At 43.1% G+C, this 26,218-nt stretch overlaps 2 protein-coding genes and 1 long non-coding RNA gene across 3 annotated transcripts in view; 2 read left to right on the top strand and 1 right to left on the bottom strand.

Annotated features, from left to right (window-relative positions):
• Positions 1–14,242, top strand: part of LOC107079676 (uncharacterized) — a 102,148-nt gene extending 87,906 nt beyond the window's left edge. The window contains exons 3-5 of the long non-coding RNA XR_001480610.2: positions 5,807–5,876; positions 11,878–11,939; positions 12,765–14,242. This is a non-coding gene — a long non-coding RNA (uncharacterized lncRNA). The remainder of the gene's footprint in view (positions 1–5,806; positions 5,877–11,877; positions 11,940–12,764) is intronic.
• A 189-nt stretch (positions 14,243–14,431) lies between these two features.
• Positions 14,432–16,778, bottom strand: ndufa11 (NADH:ubiquinone oxidoreductase subunit A11). Its single transcript, XM_006639824.2, has 4 exons — positions 16,659–16,778; positions 15,834–15,926; positions 15,208–15,330; positions 14,432–14,602 (listed from the first exon to the last, which is right to left on the bottom strand). Exons 1-4 carry the CDS (start codon positions 16,735–16,737, stop codon positions 14,490–14,492), a joined length of 408 nt encoding a protein of 135 aa, XP_006639887.1. The 5' UTR covers positions 16,738–16,778; the 3' UTR covers positions 14,432–14,489.
• A 1,445-nt stretch (positions 16,779–18,223) lies between these two features.
• vmac (vimentin type intermediate filament associated coiled-coil protein) lies at positions 18,224–24,516 on the top strand. Its single transcript, XM_006639823.3, has 2 exons — positions 18,224–19,730; positions 21,222–24,516. Exons 1-2 carry the CDS (start codon positions 19,531–19,533, stop codon positions 21,574–21,576), a joined length of 555 nt encoding a protein of 184 aa, XP_006639886.2. The 5' UTR covers positions 18,224–19,530; the 3' UTR covers positions 21,577–24,516.
• The last annotated feature ends 1,702 nt before the right edge of the window (positions 24,517–26,218 follow it).

Here is a 26,218-nt window from a genome sequence, read left to right as displayed (position 1 = left end):
TCCTTGTTGCCAAAAAAAGTTCTTTACATAACCTCCTGCCATTAATACATTATATCCACTGCAGTTTTTTGTTTTAATAATTTTGTTACTCAGTTTAACTGTTGGCAGTTCACCACTTCACTGGTTGAAATGCAATTCATTCATTCTTATTTTTGCTTTTTTACATCTGGACAGTACAGCAGATCTCTCTTATTAATCGTTATCACAATTATGAACCCGGAACCAGCTCAACCCACTGATTAGAGCTTAAAGAAAAGCAAGGTGGCCCTTCACCAGAAAAAGGAAACGTCTAATAAGAATATTAATAATACAATTTCAAACAAGAAACTGTATAAACTGTATAAACTGTAACACTGACTGGAATGAATCTGTTAGAGGTAGCCCACAGTGTCAGCTCTGGCTTTGCATAGGATACAGTTTGCAGCAGGAAACATCATTGAACCTTTACATTCCCAAACATTCCTGGGCAGCACTTTTTCAAGAACTGTCAAAAAACAGCGATGGTTCCACACGGTTAGACTCAGGGTCCCGGGACAGTCGGTGGTTTAATGGGCCCTGACCCCCACACACGCCCTGAAACCCCTCTGCAGTCAGACACAGGGCTGTGTTTGTGACGGGCAGGCCTGGCTGGTATGGGGGTCGTGACCCCGAGGACAGCAGTGGTGAGCACAGTGTCAGCAGACAGATAGGAGTGTGGACGCATTTACTGCAGACTGCAGTACGGCATCATTAATCAACCGCTGCAGAGGAGCACGTTTGGCACGGAGACTCAAATGTAAGAGACGAGGCTATTCTCTGAAGATCTCAGAATAAGGTTCATGCCTGTGTCTTTCGCCCGGTGCTGATGTATTCCAGTTTTGGAATTTGAGAGGTACTTTCCTCTTTACCCCCCTCTGACTGAAAAGCAAGAGAAAACCTCACAGCGAAGCACTTCCTCTTGTAAAGGGAATATAGTAAATAAACTGCATGTCTCGCACAGAACTGGATTTATGGACATGTCAAGTCCTCTTGATTTTGATTTGACAACAGGATACGGCCAGCAGTAAATTCAAGACACTTTTCACTTTTTTCAAGCGCAGTATTGAACCTTGATAAATAAAGTAGACAAGACTTCTTTTTTTGTCTTCTTGCTTCTTTCAGCTACTTACTGTTGCTGTTCTTTGTAGTTTTTTTGCAGCAATGGACAAGACCTGTTTTTAATCAATAGCACAGTGAGTGAGAAAAGAAGAAAGTCACACTAGATGCTAGAAGAGGACAGGCCTCTTTGAATGATGGTCGAAGTCTGATTCTTTGACTTGTCATGATGAATTTTAATGGCTTCCTACACAGGGAATGTTCAAAGCTGCTTAGAATACTTTCACCCCCATGTTGCATTGAAAGTACCTGGTATGTGCAATAGTAAGTAATCATTTGATTAGAATAAGCACTGATAAAAATGAATTTCAGACAAGTTAAGAAATATTTTAAAACAGAACGTTTACAGTAGTTTATGTCTGCAATTCATTATAAATCGAGAGACTATAAGACTGATGATGATGAGGAGGAGGAGGATGTTTTTAATTACACCAAACTTAAGGATGTCTATGACTGTGCATGAGCGGGATATACTGTTGTGCTTATTCATTGACAGCAGGTCAGTTTGCTGCTCGAATCAATCAATAGGAAAAATCAAGGGAGTTATTTAGCAAACCATATTTAAAACAAATGAACCTATTGAATTAGGTTAATGTAAAGTTCCTGCACCAAGTCCGGATCCTCTGATGCTGTTAGCATCGATTGCTGCCGGTGTCCGTGTCAGTCTGAGATTGACGGGCACCTCCTCCTCTCCTCCTCTCCACCACAGTCATCGAGGTCTCTGCAGTGGCCTGGGGAACGGGAGCTTCATTTTTTCTCTGCCCCGAAGGTACATGGGCTCAACAGGGGAGAGGAAAACAAATCCAGAAAAAAGGACAGATGATGTATTGTTTGAAAAGAAGCACAAACATTTTACGTTAGACTGAGACTCTGATGTGCTCGTTTGACTGATCCGGGATCTTTGGCCTCCTGTCAGGCTGTGTTCTGAGTGGTGTTCATTAAACAGACTGGATGCGTGAACTTGAGCACTGCCATGCCTGTCCCACATCAGCCCTGAAACTCAGAAACAGGGCTGCAGTGAGCCCCTGTGCCCCAGGCAGCAGCAGCTCCTGCTTCGGTGTGTCAGATTTCAGCTCAGGGAAGGTGGCCTTGACCTGCAGGAGATATTTCTCTCCGCAGGAATAATTGCCACAATCACAACCCGCTAAAAGCTTCCTCTCCGTTGCTCTGGGTGTGAAAGAAGAACTGTGTTGATGGCAGATGGCTTCCGAGGGGATTTGGGCTTTACTAGCTCTTGGGATCAAGCAGAGGGCTTGGAAAGTCTGGAATTCTTTCAGGATGTCAAGCCGGTGTGCTCTTTCTAAAGCATCGCTTTGCTGTGAGCAGGCGGATGAGTTTAAGGAAACCATTTCTGCACCTCTGTTTCTCTGCACTTCTCACTACCCTTGATACCTTCTCATTTTGTTTTCTTATATTGGTCTGCTTTAGATAAGGAAGGTTGCAAAATGCAATTCTAAATCAATTATTGTTATGGGTTAATTGCAAGTTTATTACAACACAAGAGATAGCTCTATTAATACTAAATTGAAGTTTCTTATTATGCATTTATATAACATTTCTTTTGCATACTCTGAAGATTCATCAATTATCGTCAGTCAGAACATTTTGTCCCTTTGATGATCTGATTAATCCAGATTTTACTCGACACACATCTCTGCTAATAAAAAAGAGCTCTTCCCATTACTGTACAGCATATTGAGCTGCCAGAGGTCTGCAGTATCATGGGTGACCTCTGCCTCCCAATTAAAACACAACAATGTTGCTGTCAGTCTACCACAGAGCTCAGTACCACTGACATTGCAGATTAAAGTTTGTTGCTTTATGTTTCACTGCTTATCTTGTGCTAATTAGCCATTGTCTTTCCCATCTTGTGTCTTGATATTAAGAGAAGGACACCTATCTGACAGGATACTTACCTGTCTGGCTTCCCAGCAACACAAACTATATACTCAGCAAGGGGTGTGAAGTGAGGACACTATTCTATAATTGTTCATTGTAATGGGCTTTAAAGGAGTGCAATCATAGCAGAACAGCTCTAGATGTAGATAACCTTTTTCAGATTTGGAATACATTTCCTTCACAATGCAGAAATTATGTATTGCTAAGGCTTCATCTTCATACTTTTAGACAGTAGCTTTCTATGCTTTGTTCATGGGCAATGAAACCCGTATTCCTCCTTTAATTTCTTTAATTCTGCAATTCTATTTAATACCAGAATGAAGCTATGCCCTGATTTGCATGATAATGATCATTCAACACGCATTTGTGCAGATGTGCAGTGTAAAGTGTTATGATTAATCCAAACCCTCTGTAGCTAATGTAATTCATTCAAAACCCCCTGGTTTACTGTTTCTTAGTAAAGTCCTAAAAGTGCAAGTCTTGTACGGATGGGAAAATGTGCCCTGTTTCCTATATGTGCCCTGTTTCCTATATGAAGAGTGGAGAAATGGGGCAGTGGTATATCTCAATTGAGAGCTATTAATATCAGGCTTCAGTGACAATCCCCATTCTGCCATTAATAGGGTGACAAAATGGCCTGGCAGAGAAATCACATCAGCTATGTGAGAAACGCCGCTGACGATACAGCCGTTGGCCTGACAGTGTAATCAGGCTAAGTCTCTTCTGAGTCAAAGTAATCACTACAGTAATGCATAAAGAATAATTATGCTGCACTTGAGTTGCCAGTCCTGTCTCTCACAGCTCAGTGATAGGATTGGCAGCTTTGAGGCACAATAGTATTCTAATACTATCACTATCAGAAAGTTTTATGCTTGCAGCAAGTAGATGCTATATGCAAATATGTTTCAAAAACAGCCTTTACATGTATTTATCACGCACATCACATGCTTTCGTTTTGAACAGGTTCAATCGGATAAAGACTGAGTATCTTAAGCACTGTTAGAGATTTAGGTCTTGCAAAGTGATGACTCTAAAGGAAATTTTCAACCTTTAAAGAAAAAATATATACAGTACACGTGGCATGGACAAGTCTGTTAAGTCTTCTACCTGAACTTCATTCCCAGCGCCTCCATCGATTAAATCAGACTGCACTGCTTAGTGAGCTGCAATCATCTCTGTGATTAGGCTTTATTGATCAGGCTTGGCTTCCTCCTTTCTGTATTTATCAGGGCTTGACATTTCTCTTAATCCTCTTTTTCTTAATCCTCCAATAAATATAGATAACTTCTGGTCTGCAGCTTTTGGTAAAGGCGATTTCTGTCCCAGTAACTGCAAATACAAAAGTTCACTTCGTTTCCGAGTGTACATGGCTAATGGCAAAGAGCACCTGCCTTAAGTTAAGAGTCACAGTCGCCAGACGATAATCAAGGTTTGAATAATGCATGTTTTTGCCATTACTTAAGCAGAAGGCATTGGCAAAGTCAAATTCCATTACAGTTAAAAAAATAGATTTTTGAAATGGATTGAAATGTATTCCCACTGTTCTTTCAAGAGTAGCAAACCAAGAAAATCAAAGTGCTATTGACCTAGCATTGCTTGTAAAAGTAAATAAAAAACAATTGCCCTTTTAACTAAAGTCATGATGTCGGGCTAGGTATTGATACAAACACCAAAATGGAGAACGTTCCTTACCAATAAGAAATTTTTAATTTACGAGTTTAAGATCTTTCACTTACCAGACTACAAGGAAAGATGCCACAGTTCCTCTTTTCTGGGGATCTCAATGCTGGAAATTCCTTTTCGAATGTATGAATATTGCTGCCCCCAAGCTGTTTCTGTGGGTAGTTTAGTTCAGAACAACCATGTGATGCCAGCAAACTGCCACTATACACATCATTCTGTCTGCTCTTCACCTTATATCCCACCCAGAGAACATTGAGGCTGTTTGTTAGTGGTAAAGGAGAAAAAAAAACACTTAAAGACAGCCCGGGCAGTGTATATTTCCATTTGGTTTTATGAAAAAGATAAGAGCATCTCCATCATGCATTTTTGAATATACTGTAGTGATGCTTTTGCATAAGATATTAATACTTTGCAAAAACAACAACTTTTGCATCCAATTTTAAGAAGAGTTTTGAAAAAGCTGAATTAGGATTTGTTAATAGATCATGCTTGGCCTAGACTGTCATAATATCAGCAGAAGTGTAATTGTAATACAGTTCCTTCCCTTGAAGTGATCTCAAGAGTAAATGGTTTGGCTGTCTTGACCTGAACGAGTGCATTGATAGAATATAGTGTTAACAAATGGAATAGATTTAGAAATTCCTGAGGCACAGGAACAAATGGGAATTAGGTTTTTCTCAAACAGGCAGTGTTAATAGATTCCAGCCCAGCGTGTGTTTTTGAAGAGCACTGATTTCCTTTGGTTGCTCTGAGCTGGTGTTGTCGTCTGTTTTGTCGGAGGGCTGAGTTGAGTAGACCGAGCCCTGAGCAGGCAGAATTTTTAATTTGATCAGTCTTAAACAAAGGTAGGCTGAGATGTGATTAGCAACTTCAGATAGAGGAAATTGCTTTCCATTTCTCCGAGGCATATCTGTTTGAGGGCAGGTATTGCAGACTCTGTCCTTAGGAAGGAAGCAGCGATGTGGGTAAGGGTGTGCTGATGTGGTTGTTGATGTCCATAACACTGCAATGTGTGGGCCAGTTTATGAAGATAAACCACATTGTTCAGCTCGATTACTGTGAAACCTGAATCTCCTTCTTCTTCTTTCAGAGACCGTCCTCAGAGTGACTTCTGGAGGAAATCAAATGCTACTGTCAACTGTGTGGGGTGTTAAATCCATGTGAGTAATCAAATGTATGTGTCTTTCAGTATTTTTGTCCAAAAAGTATCAAATAAATCCAGCATATGCAACTTAACTCTCTTGGAAGTCAGCAATGATTGATGATGTCTTTCCAGTGGCTTCCTTTAAATCCCTGCTTATAACCTGATCCAGAATTTATAAAATCTTAAAATACCGTAAAGTGCTATTTCCCCAAGTGCAAATGCTGAGGTCAGATCTGCTTATTAAAACCTTCTGACGGAGTTTTCCACAGGAGTTATTCAAGCTGTGATTTCAGAGTTTCATCACCTAGGTGTCGCTGACAGTAACAAAGGCCTGTAGTGTGAAGGCTGACAGGAGAGATGTTTCCAATTGCGCAGGGTCTTTCCATTATGAACATCATTTTTTTTACCACAGCATTAGGCTGTGGCGTTTAGCCTGGTTCTCTTGCCATTTATTTGATACCTTTCAAGCTCCTGAGGAATGCAGAAATACAAAAACACTCTTAATGGTGTCACTTTGCTGGCTGCAGTCTGAGGAGGCTGTGAGATATGGTATGTCCCATCTATCACTAACAGATATATCTGCATCTTACTTACAGCACAAAAACTCTTCAGTTAATGAAATGCATGTGAAGTAGAACTCTGTAGTTATTTAAAACAGTTATTGGCTCTCAGCTGATGGCCATGTTTTGTACAGTAATTTAAACCAGCTCTAACAACAACGGCTAACTGAGTGTGAAGGCTCCAAATATCAGATTTTCAATAAACATACAGCCATTGACACATATGTGTTGCAGAAGAGTATCTAGTATTCCCATGGCTATCTGTTTGGAACAGTGTACAAGAACAGTACCTGCAGCTGGACCACAATAAGTTCTAAGCAATAGCAATATGAATTCACAACCCTAAACCTAGTGCACTACTGTTTAGAAGACTACTTCAGTTAAGCACAACCTGGAGCTCATTTTGGAATCACAGGGCACAAGGCAGGATTACACCCTAACTGGAACCATCAGTCCAATGCAGGGAACACACAGGGGGACACTTTAGAGACTCAAATTCATCTAGAAACAGTAGCATGTCTCTGGAAGGTGGAATTAAACTGGAGCACCCTCATGAAATCCAAAGTGAATTGGAGAAAACATGCAGGCTCCACACAAAAGCCACCCCAGTACCTAGGACACGTTACCTAACAGCACTAATCACTATGCTATTATGTAAGCATGATAGCTTAATTCTTCATATCCTTGGCATTGAGCTCCTAAAGAAAATAATAACCTTCTGCATATTTGTTTCCTCGAATTTAGCACCCAGACTGGACGGGAATTCATGTCAATGGCATTCAACAAATCTGCTATATTTAACAGTTGTATATTTGGACGTGAAATGAATCGCTAGAGATTTTGGAAAATTGTCATTGGATTCTCCCCAACCTGCCAGCCGGCCAGCTGGGCCAGCGTGTGCACAGATACTCAGGCAATCAGCACCAGAGGCTGATTGCAAACACAAGTTTCGGGATTGATGCTGATTGATATCCCAGAAGACTCTCTAAGCTGTAATCATTAATGAATCATGTGGAAATCACAGTGAAGAGTGTCATTCTAAATTAGCCGAGTCCCCCATTACGGCATTTTCAAAGCTCCCCTATTAACTCTGTTGATATCAAAGAGCGCCGGGGGGAGCAATATTAGTTTTGTTGCCATTCCAGCTTGCTGATTAATCCCCTTCAAAAACTGAAGACCCAGTGGAGTTCTAATTAATTACCACCACACTGTTTACGCAATCCCTAACCATTCTGCAACACCCTCAGCCCTTCAGTCCTACTTTTAGGGATGGGAACCAGCTCCACTATCTTGAACACATTGCCCACTCTAAGAAGTTTCATGCGGACTCCAAAATCCTCATGCTCACCTATAAGGCTCTGCATTGCCTGGCACCTCAGTACCAGTCTTAGTTACTACTAAGACTACTACTGTCCTACTCCCCACCTCGCAACCTTCGGCCTTCTTACTCAGGTCTCCTCTCTGTCCCCCAAGTTTGCTTACACCCTGGGGTGACAGGGCTTCTCCTGCTATGCCCCAAAATGTCTTGAATCCCAACCCCAAGGAAATCAGAGTCACCTTTGCTTTCGAATGTGGACTCAAAACCGCCTTCTTTTTCTTTGTGCTAATTGTATCTCCTTTGCTACAGTTTTCATTGTTTTACCTTTCTATAACGAGCTTTGAGGAGTTGCTTTTAAAGGTGCTACATAAAATTGTTTCACTCCGGTTGGTTTCCTGGCACCTTGCTGTTTATGTGACTTATACACGGAGCATGACTGCCCACCTGCAGGCCTGCGATTTCTATTTGTGAGCCCTAGAAACTATAAGGTCTTTGAGAGAAATTTGTTTCCCTCATAGTGGTGCTTGAAGTTCTGAGCACATCATAATCGTAGTTTTATTTCAAATCATAAAAGCAGAATTTATTCTCTTTCCCCGCCAACCCAACCTTGTTCTGCTTAAATTTCCTCTCTTGTGAAAGCCTTAAAAGTTATTTCAGTGATCTAGTTCTTCTTTGTCACCTCGGCTAATGTGCTGCCCTCTTTTGAAGTAACAAAGTCCATGATAAAAAAGAAACAAAAGAAGAGTTATTACCAACTTCAAATTCACCTTGTCAGCTGGGATCTCCTGAGCTCAACGGCTTTCCAAGTTTATGTCTTAATAATGGGCCCTACTATTTTAAAAAATATGAGCACGTCTAGGGGAGGTTGGAAAGGTGGGTCATTAACGAGCTCACTGAAGTCACAGCACAGATTCTGCATGGACAGATTGGTGTAGTTCTTTGTGAAGTTTGAACGGGGCTCAAAGAGAGACTTACCTCTTCCTGTACCAGAACGTTTCGGGGAGTATTTATGATCCTTCTTTCTCTTGCATCTCTTCAGCTTGGCCCCTTCTGAATCAGTCCTGGCAAGCTTACAAGTCACATACAGTGGCGTGTTGTGCGCGGCATTTCCATTTTACTGACAATATTTAGCTCAAACAGCCCATTCTTGCAATACAGAATACAGTATTTGTCAGCACGCTGCCTGTGGTCAGGCATTCTGATAAGCTAACGCTTTATTAATCCGGAACAATCGGGAAATGCCTTCTCTCATGCCTTGCTATTGCTTTGGTCCCTACATTGGTACACTATAGCTGCACATCTCTGATTCTTGAGTCTTGCCCAGTTGCTGTCTTAACCACACTGTGCTAGTCAATCTCCAACACCTCTTCTCTCCCTTTACCTCCTCCTGAGGTATCTGTTCTCCCACCTCCAGTGCCTCTTCATTCTGGAGCCCACAGACAGAACTGCTCACTTCCCCAACCGTCTTAATACTCATCAGCCCGGATTCAAACCGTGATCTCTTTCCCACTGCCGTGAACATTTCACTACCAGCCCATAATGCTCTGTGCTCAAGGGCAGTTCTTTACTGCAATCAGTGATTCCTTACCTACACCTTGTGTACTGCTTCATGCCTAATGTTGTCACACTGCTGCGCTCTGCACAGACATTGCATGTCTATCATTTTGTTCGTTTCATTTTTATTTTTGATTGTTCTACTCTATGTGGATGGTTTATTTTTGCATTTCTCTTAATGTGTCGTAGATTGTTAAGTTGTCCAGGGAAGCTTGTCTGCTGAGCAAATAATGACTTTGCATCTCCTCCATGACAGCAGTGAGCACTGCACAGTCAACTGATCTCACAGTGCAGTGCTCACAGTTACTTCTACATATCACAAGCCATCTAGTCCAAATGATGGCACAGTGCACTGGGGGGTCTTGCAATACTGGACAGCCTATTACAGAAATAAAACCCTCATCACATGTATTCAATGTGTAACCCATTGGGCATAAGAAGGTGATTACTTTTTTGCATGGCCATATCTAAGAATCTAAAGTCTAAAGCTTTCTAACTCAAAGACAAAGAATTTGTCCGCTGTTTGTTGTGTGGCATGATGTAGGCAGCATACCAGCCTGCATGGTTTTTCTTCATCCAGAAGGCACGTACTGTGACTTTCATGACGGCTAAAAACACTGCAAGCTCATTTGGAATTTCAAACACCAATCTGCAGCGTTTTCTATTCTGTCCTGTCCGTTACTGCTTTCACAAAGTGAATCCTAGCCCCGTGGAAAGACAAAGCATTCCCCAATGACTTGCCAAGACATGAAAAGGGCTGCGTTCAAGATTTGACTTTTAAACAGCCACTGATGCTTGTCATTCTCATGCACTGCTCAATCTGGCACGGTCAGGAGATGGGAACAGAAGACACGCTTTTATTAATTACTGCTGACCTCCGCGTCACTGCGAAGGCATTAGCTAATCAAAGAGGTGTCTGTCCATTAGAACTAGAAAACTGCGAATGAGGTCACTTGACCTTTACAGTGTTCACAGCTTCAAAATCTTCAGACTTCTTTGATTCCTTCTTATGAGCTTCACTTAATGGAATCTGAAGGGGACTGGCTAAAGGCGCCTCAGCACAATAACTTGCTAATTCAGTTCAGTCCTCCTCCTGGGACAGGAGGCAAGAGATACTCAGGGCATTGGTTTCTCCCAGCCATTAGCCGATGAAATCTGAGACTCTGCCTCGCTCTCATTACCTCACTGATAACTTAATTACACTAAGCAAGAGCGATATGGGGGATTACATAAAAGAATAAACATGCAAAATTGTCTTCAGAAGATGACAGCCAAAACCTACAAGGGAAAATTAAAAAATGTGACAGAACTGGCAATAATACAGTGACCAGAATTATTTATTTTTATCGTCTATCAGTAAAAGTCCCTTGAATACTGCACATATTTCTTGCTTGAAGTGTGAAACAGCAATATTACAACACACACGTTCATATATACTTGCCCATACACACTCGTAAATATCCCCCAGTGTATTTTTCCTTGTCTTTAATGGCACATCAATAAAGTTTTACTGGCATCCCCAAAGCTAGAGAAAAATGGCTCAAGTTTCTGTTTCAGGAAGAGGTGATAAACCTGAGGTCTGAAATTCCTCACTCTGGGGGCTCCCTGCGCCCCAGTAAACCCACTGATGCAGGACTAAGCTCCGCCACGCAGTCCCCAGTCAGATCCCACTGCAGGTGCCAGAAAGGGCTGCATAGCAGTGGCCCCTGGTCAGACTGGAAAACCTGTCAAACAGACACCAGTGCCCCTCCACCTCACAACACAACACAGGACACATCCAGCAAAGAGTCTCTGGAAAGAAAGCTGCTTGGAATGACTGACAAGTCTTCAGCAACAAGACAATTTTATTGTTACTACTTAACATCGGGTGCAATGTGGCTTCGTACCTCAGATTCTCCATATTTACATTTTCTGTAAAGTACAACCATTTGTTCATGAAAAGGCAGAAAGGCAATCTTGGTTCACAGGCACACAGGCCCTTTTTTAACTTCACAGAACAGAAACATCTAATATGGAGGGACATAGAGCTGGATTCTCGGGCCACAGTAAACTCTTAGGTTTCTAACTTGGGCATCATTGGGCTGTGGTGCCCGATCTGTGCAGGACTCCTTTTCTGGATCGTCTCAACTCCTCCAAGAAAGCCCCAAGCAAAAGGATAATGGGAGAGGTTCCGAAAATGATGATTAGACCAGAACCCAACACTGTTATTATTAGGGAGTTATTCCACAGCACAGGATGTAATAAAACCTGGGCCGTTGTTTTAGAAGAATCCATAGAATTCAGATTGTGAATTTTCGGGAGGCAGGAATGAAAATGCCCGTCTGGGCAAGTCTACTGATCTGTTGGTACAGCCTTGCAGGAAGAGGCACGGTGCACATGCGGAGCAGTACAGGACATGCAGAAAGCACTCGAACGCGGGTGATGACGTTGCTCTGCCTCAGGATCCTTTATTTCATTAGCACGGGATGAAGGGCTGGAGTGAAATCCTCCTTTCATCGCCAGTGACTAACAGCCTAGGAACGGCCGGTTGTTTTGCATGTTCAGTACTGAGTCTCCCCTCCCCTTCACCTCCTTTTCAAACACAGGATCTTCAAGGAGATGTCGCATCGTGTGTTCTTGAACTGTGAACTAGAAGTGGATCTGAAAGGTATAGCACATTTAAGATTGAAGGTTTTACCATTCACGGTCAGAAAATATCCATTCGCATTTCCTGATCTTTATGTCTTTCACCATAAAAGAATTTCACTTGCAGGGCCATTCAGTTTAGATAGTGCTTTTCCCCCCCGAATCCAGCTTGCATTGTTGTAATATTTTTAGGATTTATCATCAGGAATAGCAGCAATTTTCAAAAGTTGAGATTGCACTAGATGTTTTTTTTTCCCCCCGAAGACCCTAGGAAATCATTTAAATTTGTAGAAGATTATTTAAACAACTCCAGTGCAATCATCTATCTGCTGTAACTCCTAGCATTATTACACATGAACCATTTTCTAATAATTTTTTTCCCATTTCACATGTGAAACCTATTTGCCTATTGCCAGAAACAATAAGTATTTTTTCCCTGTTTTGGGAATTCTGTTACAGTTATGACCTGTGGTAATGTCTGCAAGGCTGGTTACACATGCTGAGGAGTTACACTGCATGTTGTCTGAATGGGACAACATCAGTAAATCACTCAATCTTAATGAATGACATGTGCAGCCATACAATGCCTATTCTGTGAAGGGAAAAATAGTCATTGCTCAATCATTAAAATAACAGCCCTTGAAAAGGTTATTGTACTGACATCTCAGTGGCCTAGTAAGTATATATTTGTCATCATTTGTTAGTAGTCCCAGTCAGTGAGCTAATTTAGAGTATTGCTTTACCCAAATCAAGTCACCGTTTTCCTACACAGTTTTCCTACACAGGCTACATGTTGATGACTGCTCATGCAAAAACTGTGTCCCTGCCTTGAATTCCCTGAATACAGGATTAATCCAAAGGGGCCGAACTTGGCTGAAAAGCCCAAGCTACTACCTGGACCACTCCCAGCTGGTTTTCATCAAGCCAGATTCAAGATACACTGCAGGGCTGTCTTACACTGAGCAGTTCCTGCCAAGACTGATGACAGTCCTTCAACATGCCAGGATTAACCTGCCACTGGTAGTAGCACCATGGCTGGTTGGGACACTGTTCCCCAGGTAAGGGGAATCAGTAATCGGTACCACGGGCACTGATCCCTGGCTCACCCAGGCAGCAGGCTGACCTTTTTTTTTAGATCAGGCCACCCAAAGTTCCTCACTCACAACACTTGAACAGAATCCAGTTAGTTAGGTTTTATGCCTGAATGATTAGTAATATATTAGTTTATCGCTCACTTACTCAAGATAAAACATGTTAAGAAGTGAATATTGACATGCAAGAAGGGAGAGGTGGCAGGGATAGGCCTGAACCATTTGGCTCCTACCCCAGCTCAGTATGCCACTGACGAACTCCAGCCTTTCTATATTGATACAGGATCTGCAAACAAAATTAGATATTTTGAAATACTCGGAATTCATAAGGAAATGTTTTCTCTGAAGGAGGTAGCATACTCCTGCTTCAGAGCCAAAAATGAAAAGACATGAAGAAACATGCAAGATGGTTTGAGAGGATTTGTTTGTTTACAGCACACCAGACATGACTTTCCAGCACCACACATATCTCAGCTACAAAGAGCGATGGGGACTAATTGGAGGCAACTACAGCTGCCACAGTGAAAGAATCTGATCAACCGTGCCAGTGGAATTCAGACTCCCATTCTGTAGGCATTAGATCCACTACAGGTTTTCTTCTGAACTTAGGGGATTTTAAGTCTTACTGAAGAAATTCCCCATGTGTGTAGCCAAGTTCACGGTACAGTTTGTAATCCAAGTAAACTATATCGTAATATTACTCTCGGCCCAATATCTGTTCCACACATTCCCCATTGGTGGGGTAATCCATCAACTGCCAAGTCTTTCTCAAAAAGCAGCAGTGTGGACAGCTGGTCATCTTCTCACAGCAAGGTCATCTCCATCAGCTCTCGGGATTTTTGACCCGTTCACTTTAAAAACTCTGCATTGTGGTGGAGGAGCCCCTAGAGAAACTGGATGGTTTTGCCAAGGACCTATCTGTGGAAATGCGGCATTGTGGCATTTTAATCACAACGTTTATAGCTGTGCAAAGCTTTTTGAAGCTTGTTTTTCAGAGTTCTAAAAAGCTTTGGTTACACCAAGAAAGCTGCCAAAGGCCAGCTCTTCCCCCGAGCCCACGTGTCTGGTGTCAGCAGACCTTTTCAGAAATGTTAAACCCCCTCCTTGTATGTCAAGTTAAGGGTATCCTGTGCTGAGCCCACAGGCAGTGGAACTGTTCATTCATGATGTAGTCATACTGCCCTCATCTGGCAGCTCTACCAAACTGCAACTTTACCTCTACCAGGGGTTTCAATAAAACATATGTACCCTGTAACACTGTTTGCTCCATTTTATAACTATTAATGTATGTACAAACTAAAAACGTTACTTTTAGCTTAACTGAGTACTGTTATTATTAAAAAATAAAAATCTTATTATCAACATTATATCATTATAAGACAACACTTTAAAAACAATCACCACCACCTTATAACACAAGAACTCTTTGTTTAAATACATTTATTTAACAATAATCTTCATTGATTTACATGTCAGTGCATTTACAGCTCCGGTGGGCCTGCTATCTTCCAGCCTTCCATCTTTCCGATCTTGGTGAACGCCGCCAACGTGCCCAGTCCCAGGCAGGCTGTCGTTCCCGTCATGTAACTGTGAGCTGCAGATTCACATAAAAGTGAAGAGAAAAGGATTATCATCCCCACAATGTGATCTGCCATTATTGTGAGTTTGGTGTTCCAATCTTACACTGCACAACCATGTGTAAGAGCAGTTTTCCAGCCACATTTGAGGGACCCATGGTGCAAAAATGTTGCAAGCACACACCAAAAACCAGCCAGTAAGGATCATGAACATGAATCCGATGCATTTTAAATACACCAGGCTTAAAAGATATATAATACACTGACTTTCAGTGGCACGTCCTATAATCAATAAGCCACATAACCAGGGAAACTAGGCTAAATAGGCTCTTTTTAAACAGTTCAATTAGCTAGCTGTGTCAGCATGCGTAGGCTGCAAAGGAACAAGTAAAGGTTTATTCCAGGCTGAAAAGAGAAGAAAAGAAACAAAATAAGAAGGCTCCACGGCCAAAACAATGTGTTTCTTTTCCTCTCTTTTTAGCATGGAATAAGCCTTTACTTGCTCTTTTTAAGCTCAGTAGCTGGATATACTGGATAGTCGAAGAAAAGCAAGAGGCCAAAATGAGATGCAGTGCACTTGTCCAGCCTCCTCCCTTGGGCCCGAAGATCCCAACCAACTCACTCCGGGTTCCGAGAAAGATCCCAGAAGCGCAGCCACCAATGAAGTAGTTGAGCGGATCGTCCGGCTTCTCCCTGACCTGTGCGCTCAAACAGGTGGTCATGCCGAAGATCGCGCCCAGAGAAGCTGCAGGGGGAAAGGGGCCTGGAATCAGGAATGTTGCAAGGGAATCCCTGCCTTCTACATTCCGGCCTAGAACCGTTATTTAATTAACCCCGGTGTCCTGGCCAAACTTCCCCCGGGCCTTTACCCATCATGGCCTCCTAATAACCCCCATCTCTGAACTGGCTTCACCCCTCTGCTCTCCTCCCCACTGAGAGCTGGTGTGTGGGGAGCGGACTGGTGCACACTGGCTGCCGTCACATCATCCAGTGGTGGTGGTGGAGTGGAGACCCTATTACCTGGAAAGCACTTTGAGTGGAGTGTCCAGAAAAGTGCTATATAATTTAAGAAATTGCTATTATTTAAAGCACCCAAAACGGACCAGCACACATGGCAATCCTATACCTATAATGACAGTGTAGTAGCACTACTGTATAATCCTGAAAGCAGCATAATTATTCACATGTGGCCTTTCCCAAATTCAGCACCCAATCCCAGGCAAGAAGGAGCAGAAAGGAAGCACTTACCCATTGTGACTGTCGCAGCTGTTGCTCTCTCTATTGCCTTGATAACAGAATCAGGCTGAAATGCTATTATGTGATAAGCTGAACCAACCAGGCCTAGAATAAAAACAGCACCATACAACAGTTATCTCCACAACAGTTAACTACAGCTACACCAACCCGACAACCGCACAGTAAAGCAGGATGCGCTTCTGCAGCTGAACTCTGGAGCAAGCGCTGAAATTTCTGCAGGAAAGGCGCTGCTGTACAGACAGGGACTCTCTAGATCATCACTGTAAATAAGAATTGCTCTGCTATTGACTAATGATACGGGCTCATTAAACAGTAACAACATTAACAGAAGTGAATTTATTCACTTCTAAAGCAATTCTGTAAACCGCCATGTTTCACATCTGCTGGAAAAAAAATAAAATTCACATCTGGTACGGTCCTTGATATTCAACAAGCCTTTCTGTCATCAGCCCCACATCGTTTCCCGTATATAAATTACCAGTGGGAAACTTAGTGCTATGTAGGAAACTAAAGATGCGATAACTGCCTCTGTCAGTGGTTAAAGAAGAGAACCATACAACCTGCAAGAGTGACAGGTTACTTTTGTGAAAATAACCTTAAATAATGCTTAGTGGGTCATGAAAACATTTTTAACAAAGGAAAATACAATTGTTAACTCTCTCGTTATTTAAAAGACGTTTCATCTCTAGTTTATAATGATTCCAGCTTCAAGCTAGGCCACCTCCATAAAGTCTTATCTTTCCCACTACCGTGCCGCTGTTTCGAGAAACACCATTTCAAAGCACGGTTACTGCTTCCGTGACATGCCCAGCTCACCCAAGGCAGCGCTCAGTTTAGTAGTGATCCATGTTTTCTGGACACAGTCCTTGCCGTCCTGCAGGTCCCAGTAACCCATTTTGGATCCACGAACAAGGGCACCAGGACACCAACTATCGCGAGACTTCACAATGCCAGAGGTTCCCATTCCAACTTTATTAGCAGCTCGGGGTTACACGGCAAGAACAGAAACCTAGGCTATCCACCAGAGGGAGCGCCGCTCAGAGCGCACAGATCTACAAAGCGACGTTGAATACGTAACTATTATTAAAACCCCACATGCACAAAATGTGTATTGTATATTTTTTACATTTTACTTATTCCGTTGATGGTGCTAAGTGCGATCTTAAATATACATATCACTTTGAAGTTATTCCTTGAGTTAATGAAAATATCTTGTGCTATAAATCTTTGATATTTGGATGAAAAAAGCATTACCTTGTTCCATGTTCGCTTAGTATGATCATTACTGGAAACATCTCGTGTTTTATTGGTTGTTTGATAATTATATGCTATTTTTACGAAACGTATGATTTATTACAATTTTTACCATCTAAATTATATTACATTTTCAAGCTGTCACTAAACAATAAACTTGCATGCTTGTGGCTTTAATCTGCAAACTGATACACAATTGAATAAAGCTCAATTTAAAAGAAAAATAACCCATTCCGATGACTTCTTATTTTACACCGTATTGCATTTCTCTATGGTGCAGTTGCATAGACTAGAGTAAAATTATATTGTCTACTGAATAGCCAAACGTAACTTTTTATAAGGCATCTTTGTGTATCCCACTCAAGAAGTCTAAAAAACGACGCCATAAAAGTAAAGAGATGATTAAAAGAAAGAGGGCTGTCTTCTGAGGACTTTGCCCATTTACTGTAAGCAAGCGCTTTCTTAGGCGTGTAAGATTGCCTGAAGCCGAAGATGTTCTCCTGTCAAGGTAATAATTTCTTGTAAAGTAACACAAGAGATTATTTTTTTCTGTTGCATTTTACACCAGAATTTACCAACGTTTGGAGTTTGTAAGTTCTGTGTAGAACGTGTTCATGGAGATAAACCAGTCGCGGATTTATTGCCATGCCACACTGCTGTCGGACAAATGGCGTTGAGAATATATTAGCCCAAAAGTGAACATTAAATGCAGTCTTGGAAATATTTGTTTTGCAAAAATAATATTTCTTTAGCCATTTAAATTGGAGAACTAGGCAGGGATTCTAGCCGAATCAGGCTGAAATGCTACTATTCGGAGGTCGATGAGCTCTGGAGTTGACAAGGAAGAGCCGTGGGTTTAAATCGCGAGTGGGACGCTGCTGTTGGTGGCCTTGACCCACGTACTGAACTTCTAAGACGGTCGGTTGTATAAAATGGATCTAAATGTGCAAGGCTCTGGATTAAGGCATCACCTAAATAAATTAAATAATCCTGAACACCCCCCGCCACCATGGCGGCTGCCAGCGGGAGGAGCGATATGACCGATCGATCACTTTTGATCGGATCCGATCTCCCCTGCGAGACGCGTGCGAGCAAGCGGAGAGTCGGGGGATCTGCGCGCGAACAGCTCCAGATCCGAGCAGGCCGACTGTGCTGCCAAGCCAAGAAACAAGGGGATTTAGCGATAAACCGGGAGATTAGTTTCTCCCCCATCTGTCTCAGCAACAGCCACAGCATATGCATCCGCCTAATCTAGACACAAAGCCCGAAAACCATGCACACAGTCACAAATCTGCCTAAACGGCTTTTAATACCCAGACTTGCTTAGGAAGTTGTAACATGTAAGAAAAAAAAAGTTTTTAAAAGGGCGTCGCTATTGTTCTGTCCGATTGAAGACTGGCTATAATATGCACGGGTTTAAATGCAGTTTTTGAATGGTAAGGAATCTGGATTAACCACAATTCGTTAATGAATCGTTTTTTTTATTATTATTTGTTGCTGTCCAGGAAAAGTAAACTTTTTGAATCTTGTATATGGAGATAGGAAGTGGTGGGGGGGGAGAGAGAGAACATGGCTGTTGTTAGTTTTACAGATTTAGACTGTTGCCAAGAATAGGACGACGGTTTCAGACATTCTAGGGCTAAAAGACTTTGGAGGTTTTAAGACTCCGGCGTCGTGAGGACGCGGTTAATGAAATTAGGCAGGAGGCCCAAGCGACATGCGCGGTGTTTTCACTCCGTCCCGACCCGCGCTCCGCACAGGCGCACAAGAGGCCGTCTCCCACCTCACGCGGCAGGAACGCGACGGCTTCTGGTTCCGGAGTCGCCGCGAGATCCACAGGTTACAGCAGGAGAAGTTAGGGCAAGTTGGGACTCCTGCGAAGTTAATCGCCAACTACTTGCGGCGCCGGAAAAAAAAAATATTCGCAGCCGTGTAGTGAGTTCCTCGCAAGGATGACGGTGACGATACGCCTTACTTCTGCGGAACCTAATAAACGTGGCTAATCAGGGATAATGCAGTCCTCTTGTAACAGGAGACAGGTGCAGTTTTGCAATTCAGCGTGCCTGTGATTTGAACAGACCTGGGTCGTTCCGTAGTGCGTCTTGGACTGTCACTAGGAGAGCCTCCAGTAAATGTGATGCGCTTTTTCCACCTTTATTGCAACCTATGCGGTTTGCACGCAGATCTCCACCTGCATCCTGCAGGAGTCCGTGCAATGTTATAACCTGAGCTGTCCCAGCAGCCCAGCGAGTCTTGGGGGATGAGATAAGAAGAGCTTTCAGTCCAGGAGGACAGGCTGAGCGAGGGCACTTGGGTGCAGGCTGTCTGTGTCCGGAGGCTGGGGGCTCAGGAATACTTGGGCTCAAGACAGCGAAACGGAGGCTTTGGCGTTGTAAATTTTGTGGGGGTGCCCTCCACTAAAGACGTCCGGTGCATGAATGCCATGTCCTTGCCGTCTCCGGTCCAAATCAAGGAGGCCAATGCGCACCTGGCCGCGGTGCACAGGCGGGTGTCGGAGCTGGAGAGGCGGCTGGAGGCGGCGGAGAACACGGTGCGGGAGCAGGCGGAGAGCCTGATCCGGAAAGACGAGCAGCTCCGGGCCGCCACTCAGGAAATCAGGGAGGCCAAGGAGAGGTAGGACAGCGGTCGTTAGCTTGTCGCTTCTCTCCCGCACCACGGAAGGTCGGTGACGACGATGATGATGATGATGATGATCAGAACGTCTCTGTCTCCCCCGCCGCGGAATTTGAAAAGTTCTCAATCTTGTTTAAACGTTACGTTGTTCGGAACTCGGTTCCCCAGGATCGTGTTTTAGATTTGTGAAGCCGAGTGCGTCAGGGATCAGGGTTCGTATTTGAGCAATGAAATCTGCCAATTGGTTCATTTCTAATGCACAAGGGCCGACCGTCCTTTCTGTGCAAGTTCTGTACAACTCATCTGTCCACTTCTGCAGCGTAATGAGCTGTCCCCCCTCCTACCAGAAAAGCTGACACTTCGCCTCACTCCAGCGTAACCCTGCAGCCTGCTGCCTTGTGGAATTGGTCGTTTTTCAGCTTTTAAGTAGACGTAAACCTCTAACATTTCGAAGCCACAATCTGCTTGAATCCACTCCGCGGTTTTTTGCACATAGACCATCAGTCCGTGGCCACTAACCCTGGAGATACAGCAGATACTCCCCTGGGCTGTAATCGCTCCTGGAAGTGTACAGGTGCACCCCTGTGTCTTCCACAGTGGCCGCACAGGTTTCTCTGTGTAACGTGTCCCGATGTCCATCTCCTTTTGCCAGCCTGATGGTTAGTTTGTCGTCGCTGATATACCGCAGACCCTCCGAGGAGTTCAATATTTGTTGGCATTTATAGATGATAATTTAGTGTGTGCAGAAGGCATAAGTTGACTACTCTGTTACATGGAAGTTATTCTAGATGTTTGGGGTTATTGGTGTAAGAAACCTTTTTTGCACTAGTTAATAACTATTAAGTATTATAAGTAATATTTCATAAACCGTTCATCATTACACTTACAGTATTGAAACTTCAGTTTTGATGTACTGCGTTTATGTTCTTTTGACTATTAAGGCAACACAGGTCAGAAACTCCCCATTTAAGGATCTAAATTAACACTGAATAGCTGGAATTATTGTATTTCTACACATGCAATAGTTGAATAGCTGAGATGTTTGTATTTCTACACATTCCAAGTTGTTTTTTAAAATTCTTAAATAAAGTGGAGTGCAAATGACACTATAGATTTGATTTCAAGGCAGTGCTTTCTGTTTACTAATGGGGTTGAATTCACACTATGAATTCACACTGTGGGCATCTGCTAAGCAAATCATTTTAATAATTGGGTGGGAGGTCTCCCACCAGCCCTGGTCCTGGAGAGCTCCAGTTCAGTAGGACTTGAGGGCCAGCCCATACACCTGTTTCCTAAAATTGGAAACAGCTGTGACTTGTTGATCAATTAAGCAAGAAATCTGTTTGAGGAACCCTCGTCCTTCAGGGCTGGTGATTTCTTTTTCCAAAGACATTTTTGACGGGTTTTCAGAGATTGCTGGTTTAGTAGTGAGCTGGATGGGTGATGCCCGTGCAGGGGACTGACCGCCTGTGTCGCTTGTGTTTCTCAAAGGGAGATCAGTTTCCTGCATGAGAAGCTGTGCAAGTCCGAGGAGACCATCCAGAGGTTCCAGAACCTCGTGAAGGAGAAGGACGCTCTGATCGGGCAGCTCAGACACCGCTGCCGGCTGCTGGACAACATCTGCAAGAGCCGCCCCCTGCTGGACAACATGCTCGCGCACATGGCCGAGGCCGAGAGGCTGGGGCCCGTCGCGGGGCTCGGCGAGGCGGCCAGGAGCCCCCCGCTGGCGGACGGGGAGATCAACTGCAGCCCTGAGCGGATGGCCAACCACAGGGACTTCTCCCTCAGCGAGGACGACATGGACGAGCAAGACCTGGAGGAGACGATGTTCGGCACGACCGTATAGTCGAGACTGCTGGCCCCAGCCTGCCCTGCCAAACCAGGGCCCGATCCAAAGCCCGACCCGGAATACCTTAAGGAGACTAACTGAGCCAAGAGTGATTGGGACAAGCAGAGGAACCAGACCAAAGGCCTTCATCAGAGCTGCTTAAGGTGTGGCTCCACCCTTTACCTCTGTTGCTGGATAGTTTTTAACCCCACAACAATTTTATAGTCAAAGAGCTAGCTGCAGGGTAGTCCTGCAGGGGGACATGGAACAAGACTGCAAGACCTGCTGGGAACCTAGGACGGCATATTAAGGGGAGGCACCTGCTAAGAAGGTGACAGCTGGCCCTGATCGTTCTGCTCCCTGGGTGGCACTTGCGCCGGGGGGGGGGCGACTCTTGTGAGAGTGTCTTGGCAGCGTGGGCTGTGTCGCCCGTCCCAGGTCAGATTAAAGTGCCGGTTCGGGCGAAGAGCAGGCGGCTGAGGCCTCTGTGTGCCCCCCAACCAAGCTGTCCAGCTCTGTGCTCCCAAGTGGCCCAGTCAGGAATGTTGTGTCGACACCAGATTGGACAGCGCGAAGCATCCTTTGAGCCTGCATTTCTACAGAGAGTGGAGATTCAAACTGGCGGATCGCAAGTACAAACTGGGGGAAAAATAATCCATCGTCACTGCAGCTCTGGGCCTCCTCGTTCGCGATCTCTTCCGATCCGAAGAGCAAGAGAAGGAACTGCAGGGGCTTGGATCTCATTACACTGGTGTAGGTTTTGCTGACGAGCAATGTCATTAGGCTCTGCCCAGGCCATCGCATTCTATTTCTATTTCAGTTTTATTCCAGGCTTTTCTTATTTCCCGTCATCTGCTTTGATCGTCGTTACGAAAGGAGTCCCACACCGATGGCAAAGATCTCCTCTGGGGCAGCGGTCCTCGCCTGCCTAGGGGAGCTTTGTGGCACGTCTGACGTGGATTCCTGCCTCTCAGGTTTGTCAGAAGTTCGAGAGATCCCCGATAAAGCTGAACAAGCGTGAAAAACTGGAATCGGCGGTGGTGACGGATGGTAATGCGTTCACCAGGTTTCGAATTCCCGTGCTTAAATTACATCAAAATGACAAAGACGTCCATGTGTAACATGGCACTGATATAGTACATTGATTTCCAGTGGCATCGGTCTTGTTTTGGTCGTTTTTTGGAGGGATTAGGTTTAATATAATTATAAGGCATTAAGCTTTGGGGAAATATTTAATTTCAGCAAGTAGGCTTTTTATTTAGTGACTTTTTTAACAATGCTTTTTCTGAAATTGCGATATATAATCAATATATATTTTTATGACAATTAGTTATTTTCACCTGTTTTGGAAAATCCTGGATGTATATTTGGAGCGAATAATTAAATGTAATATAGATGCTCTCACACACTTTATTTAGAAGTAACACCCTTCAGGATTGTATTGGCATTGAGAGCGGTTGCATTGAATTATGGGTATGAATATTATTCTCCTCTGATCACAGTGCTACAGCAGATGCACGGTTTTACAGCTTCACATTCTGCCTTTTTGCACACAGGAAGTCAATCTTAGCAGTGTGAACAGCTGTTTCTTTATTAGGACACACCACCCTGGCATAGACAGAACGACGAAAATGAAAAAGGCAGCAGGATTTATATATATATATTGTTGGAGGAAGTGGCAGAAACTGATTCCATGCTGAAGAGTAGAAAGCAAGTTTTTGTCTGCTCAGTCTTCTTCAGGTGTGGAAGGTCTTTGAAAAAGGCTCAATAGCTAAAACATTGGGGTTTTTGTTTTTTCATTTTTACTGTGGCATTAACCTCTTCTTGTTCCATTGCTTCCCACAGATCGATGCACTTCTATACAGTATGTATTTAGGGTACTGTGACTTTATTTAGAATCAATATTTTGAAAGAAAAGGGGAACTGCTCAAGAAATGTATACTGCATTTTTACCCAGCGATCGCTGTAAGCTATAATTTACAGCTTTACTCTAGGTGCTAACATACACCACAGGATGATGAATGTAAGCAGAAATGGAGGCTACATAATACTAGATAAATCCTTCCCAGTGGTCAGAACATTAGCCCTGTCCCACTTGGCAGAAGTCACTTTCAGTCACTTGGTCACTTTTACGTGTCCTGTACAGGCAAGGAAATAGGAAAGAAAAGACTGATCGAACATCTTTTTTTCTATTAATGTTATTAAGAACCTTCAATATGAGTAGATTCTAGGTTACATGAAGTCCAAACTTCAGAGTACCCTTCTGGGCCTCTCATCTCTTTCCTTGTTAAACTAGCTGGTGCCTTGTAAATTCATCCTTGATTTCCTATGGCAAATGCTGCACAGTGTTCCCGCAGATTTCTGAAATTGGTGAGGGGAGGGCAGTAGTCTTCTCCTGAGGGATCACAGAGTCCTCAGGGAACAGACAGAAATTCCCGAGTTTGTTAGAGATGGGGTCCCTGGTCCTGGGAGAGTTGCTCGGCAGAGAGGGGATAATGGAGATTAGGAAATTGATTTTGCTTCTGAAATTGAAATATCCAGTGCCTGATTTGAAAAAAAAATGGAAGGTTCATCACTTGAAAGAGAAACTGGGCTGGCTCAAGATGACTCTGTAGGAAGCAATTTACAAGGAGGATCTCAATATTTGTTCTGCTTAAATGTGCAGTCCATCTTAATAAAACTTGGAGCATTTGTAACATAAATTGGTGAAGGGACATTTCCTTACTGCTAAGTGTATGGTGTGTTTTCTCTTTTTTTCTCCATTTTTAATTTTACAGCTGCAAATGAGGTTGCACCAGTCCCTGTGTTGCCTGCAGTGGCTTTTTTTCGGGCTGTGCCGGAACTTGAGTTTTCTGTGCGCCCGCCTGTGGGCTTTGTAGGAAATTTGTGTGCGAGCTTTGATTGTCATGTTGCTTCAGTGAAGCATAGTCTATGCAAAAATAAAATAGATTTTCAAGAGATCTTAGATGTGCTCAGTTGTTTTCAGTAGTTAAATAAATGGTAAAAGGAATGTGATTGTGTACGTGAAAAACCACGCACGTGGCCATTAGTCTCTTGTTTCATTTCTTTTTTTATCAAATGGGATAGGAAGAGGCAAACCTGATTCTCTTTTCGTTCTGGCTGTTTCCTCATTATTGTTTATCTAAATACTCAAAGCCTGTTTGTCTGCTTTCAGCTGTACCTTGGGCTCTTAGCTTTTTTGAGCTATTCAATACAAAATCAATGTTGTCTGTATTTTCCACCCAGAAGGTAAAGTGAGGTGTCAGCTGCCTGATGCCTGTACCTTCCTCTTGTCGAATGGCACTGTAATGCAAAAGTGCTGGAGGATCTTGTGACTATATTAAGCAGCTTTCAGTGCACAATATAGGGTCAGTTTAAATTGTATATGTTTTTTGTTGGGCAGTACAGTAGCATTTGCTACCTTGTATGGTGGGTTAAGTTTTTGGGGTGCTTTCTGCATGGAGTTCGTATGTTCTCTGTGTGGGTTTCCTCCAGATGCACCAAGGACTGGCAGGTTAATTGGCTTCTAAGAAATTTGGTCCTGGTGTGAGTGTGTGTGTCTGTCTGTGTGTAGACTGGTGTCCAACGCATGATGTATCTTGCCTTACACCCATTACTCTATCAGCTCAAGCTGTTAGAAAATGGATGGATGTTTTTTTTTTCGAAATGAGTCAGGCTGCTCACAGATTTAAGGCAATTCAGGATTTGCACTCATTTATATCCTTAAGGTGTTTTTTATTCAAAGCATCAGTGTCGATGTGCAAACTTCCAACTTGTTTTTGCAGAGATGGTTGTAAATCTTCAGCTTGATGCCCTGGGTAGTGTAGTATGCTCATTTATAGGAAAATAAAATACATCTTCACCGTTTGAAGACAGGCGGTGAAGGAAGTGTTTGGGGGTGTTGATGGGGAAATGTCTGGTTTTGTATTTCTGCTACATACTGTAGGTATGTTAAAAACCTCTAGCCTCTTGTTGTGAGATGGGCAATTTCTTAATCAGAACAAAACAGCTGTGAAGCCTCAATTTATATTCACTTCAGAGATTGTTTTTTGCAAGAAACCAACTCCCAATACAGCCTTAGGTATGGGTTTTCAGAACCACTTTGAACTTTGAGACTTCAAGACTTTGCCATTTTGTTTGAAATCATACAGTGGTCTTTAAATAAATGCCAGGAAGCTTCTGCTCTTGATAGCTGGCTTTCAAGAAATAATATCTCCTGAGATATTAATTCTGCTATGCATCAGGATACTAATACAGCAACTTGGGTCTTGCTGTGCTGACCACAGCTTGAATACATTCAGTTATTTAAACCTTATTTACACTGTTAGATTTCACTTCGGATACAGCTTCTGTTTTGTTAAATGTACTATATTCAGTAAGTTACATGGAATAATTGTTATATTACATTGTGTATACAAGGCTCTTCGAACAGAGATTAACCAGGAAGAATGTAAATGTTTACTTGTGTACTTACTGCTCCCAAAACATAGATGACTGTATACGCGTTTCAATATCGTATTTGCCTTAACTCAGAGAGCTGTAGTTTACATTAAATTGCTCAGAGACTTCTATTAGACAGCAAGAGACAGAACTACATTTAGTGTCAGGCATTAATTATATGGTAGGACTCAGCTTTAGCAGTCAAAGGTGCTTTATAAAA

Source organism: Lepisosteus oculatus, chromosome 29 (assembly GCF_040954835.1).
Source record: "Lepisosteus oculatus isolate fLepOcu1 chromosome 29, fLepOcu1.hap2, whole genome shotgun sequence".
Lineage (NCBI taxonomy): Eukaryota > Metazoa > Chordata > Actinopteri > Semionotiformes > Lepisosteidae > Lepisosteus > Lepisosteus oculatus.
This window is presented reverse-complemented; position numbering and strand designations above follow the sequence as displayed.

Excerpts from the sequence above, each read along its gene's own strand:
- ndufa11 (XM_006639824.2), bottom strand. The coding sequence starts at position 16,737 with ATGGGTTACTGGGACCTGCAGGACGGCAAGGACTGTGTCCAGAAAACA. Across the intron at positions 15,927-16,658 it reads TAAACTGAGCGCTGCCTTGG|GCCTGGTTGGTTCAGCTTAT; the intron begins GTGAGCTGGGCA and ends TTTTTATTCTAG. Across the intron at positions 15,331-15,833 it reads AGCTGCGACAGTCACAATGG|CTTCTCTGGGCGCGATCTTC; the intron begins GTAAGTGCTTCC and ends TTCCCCCTGCAG.
- vmac (XM_006639823.3), top strand. The coding sequence starts at position 19,531 with ATGAATGCCATGTCCTTGCCGTCTCCGGTCCAAATCAAGGAGGCCAAT. Across the intron at positions 19,731-21,221 it reads ATCAGGGAGGCCAAGGAGAG|GGAGATCAGTTTCCTGCATG; the intron begins GTAGGACAGCGG and ends TGTTTCTCAAAG.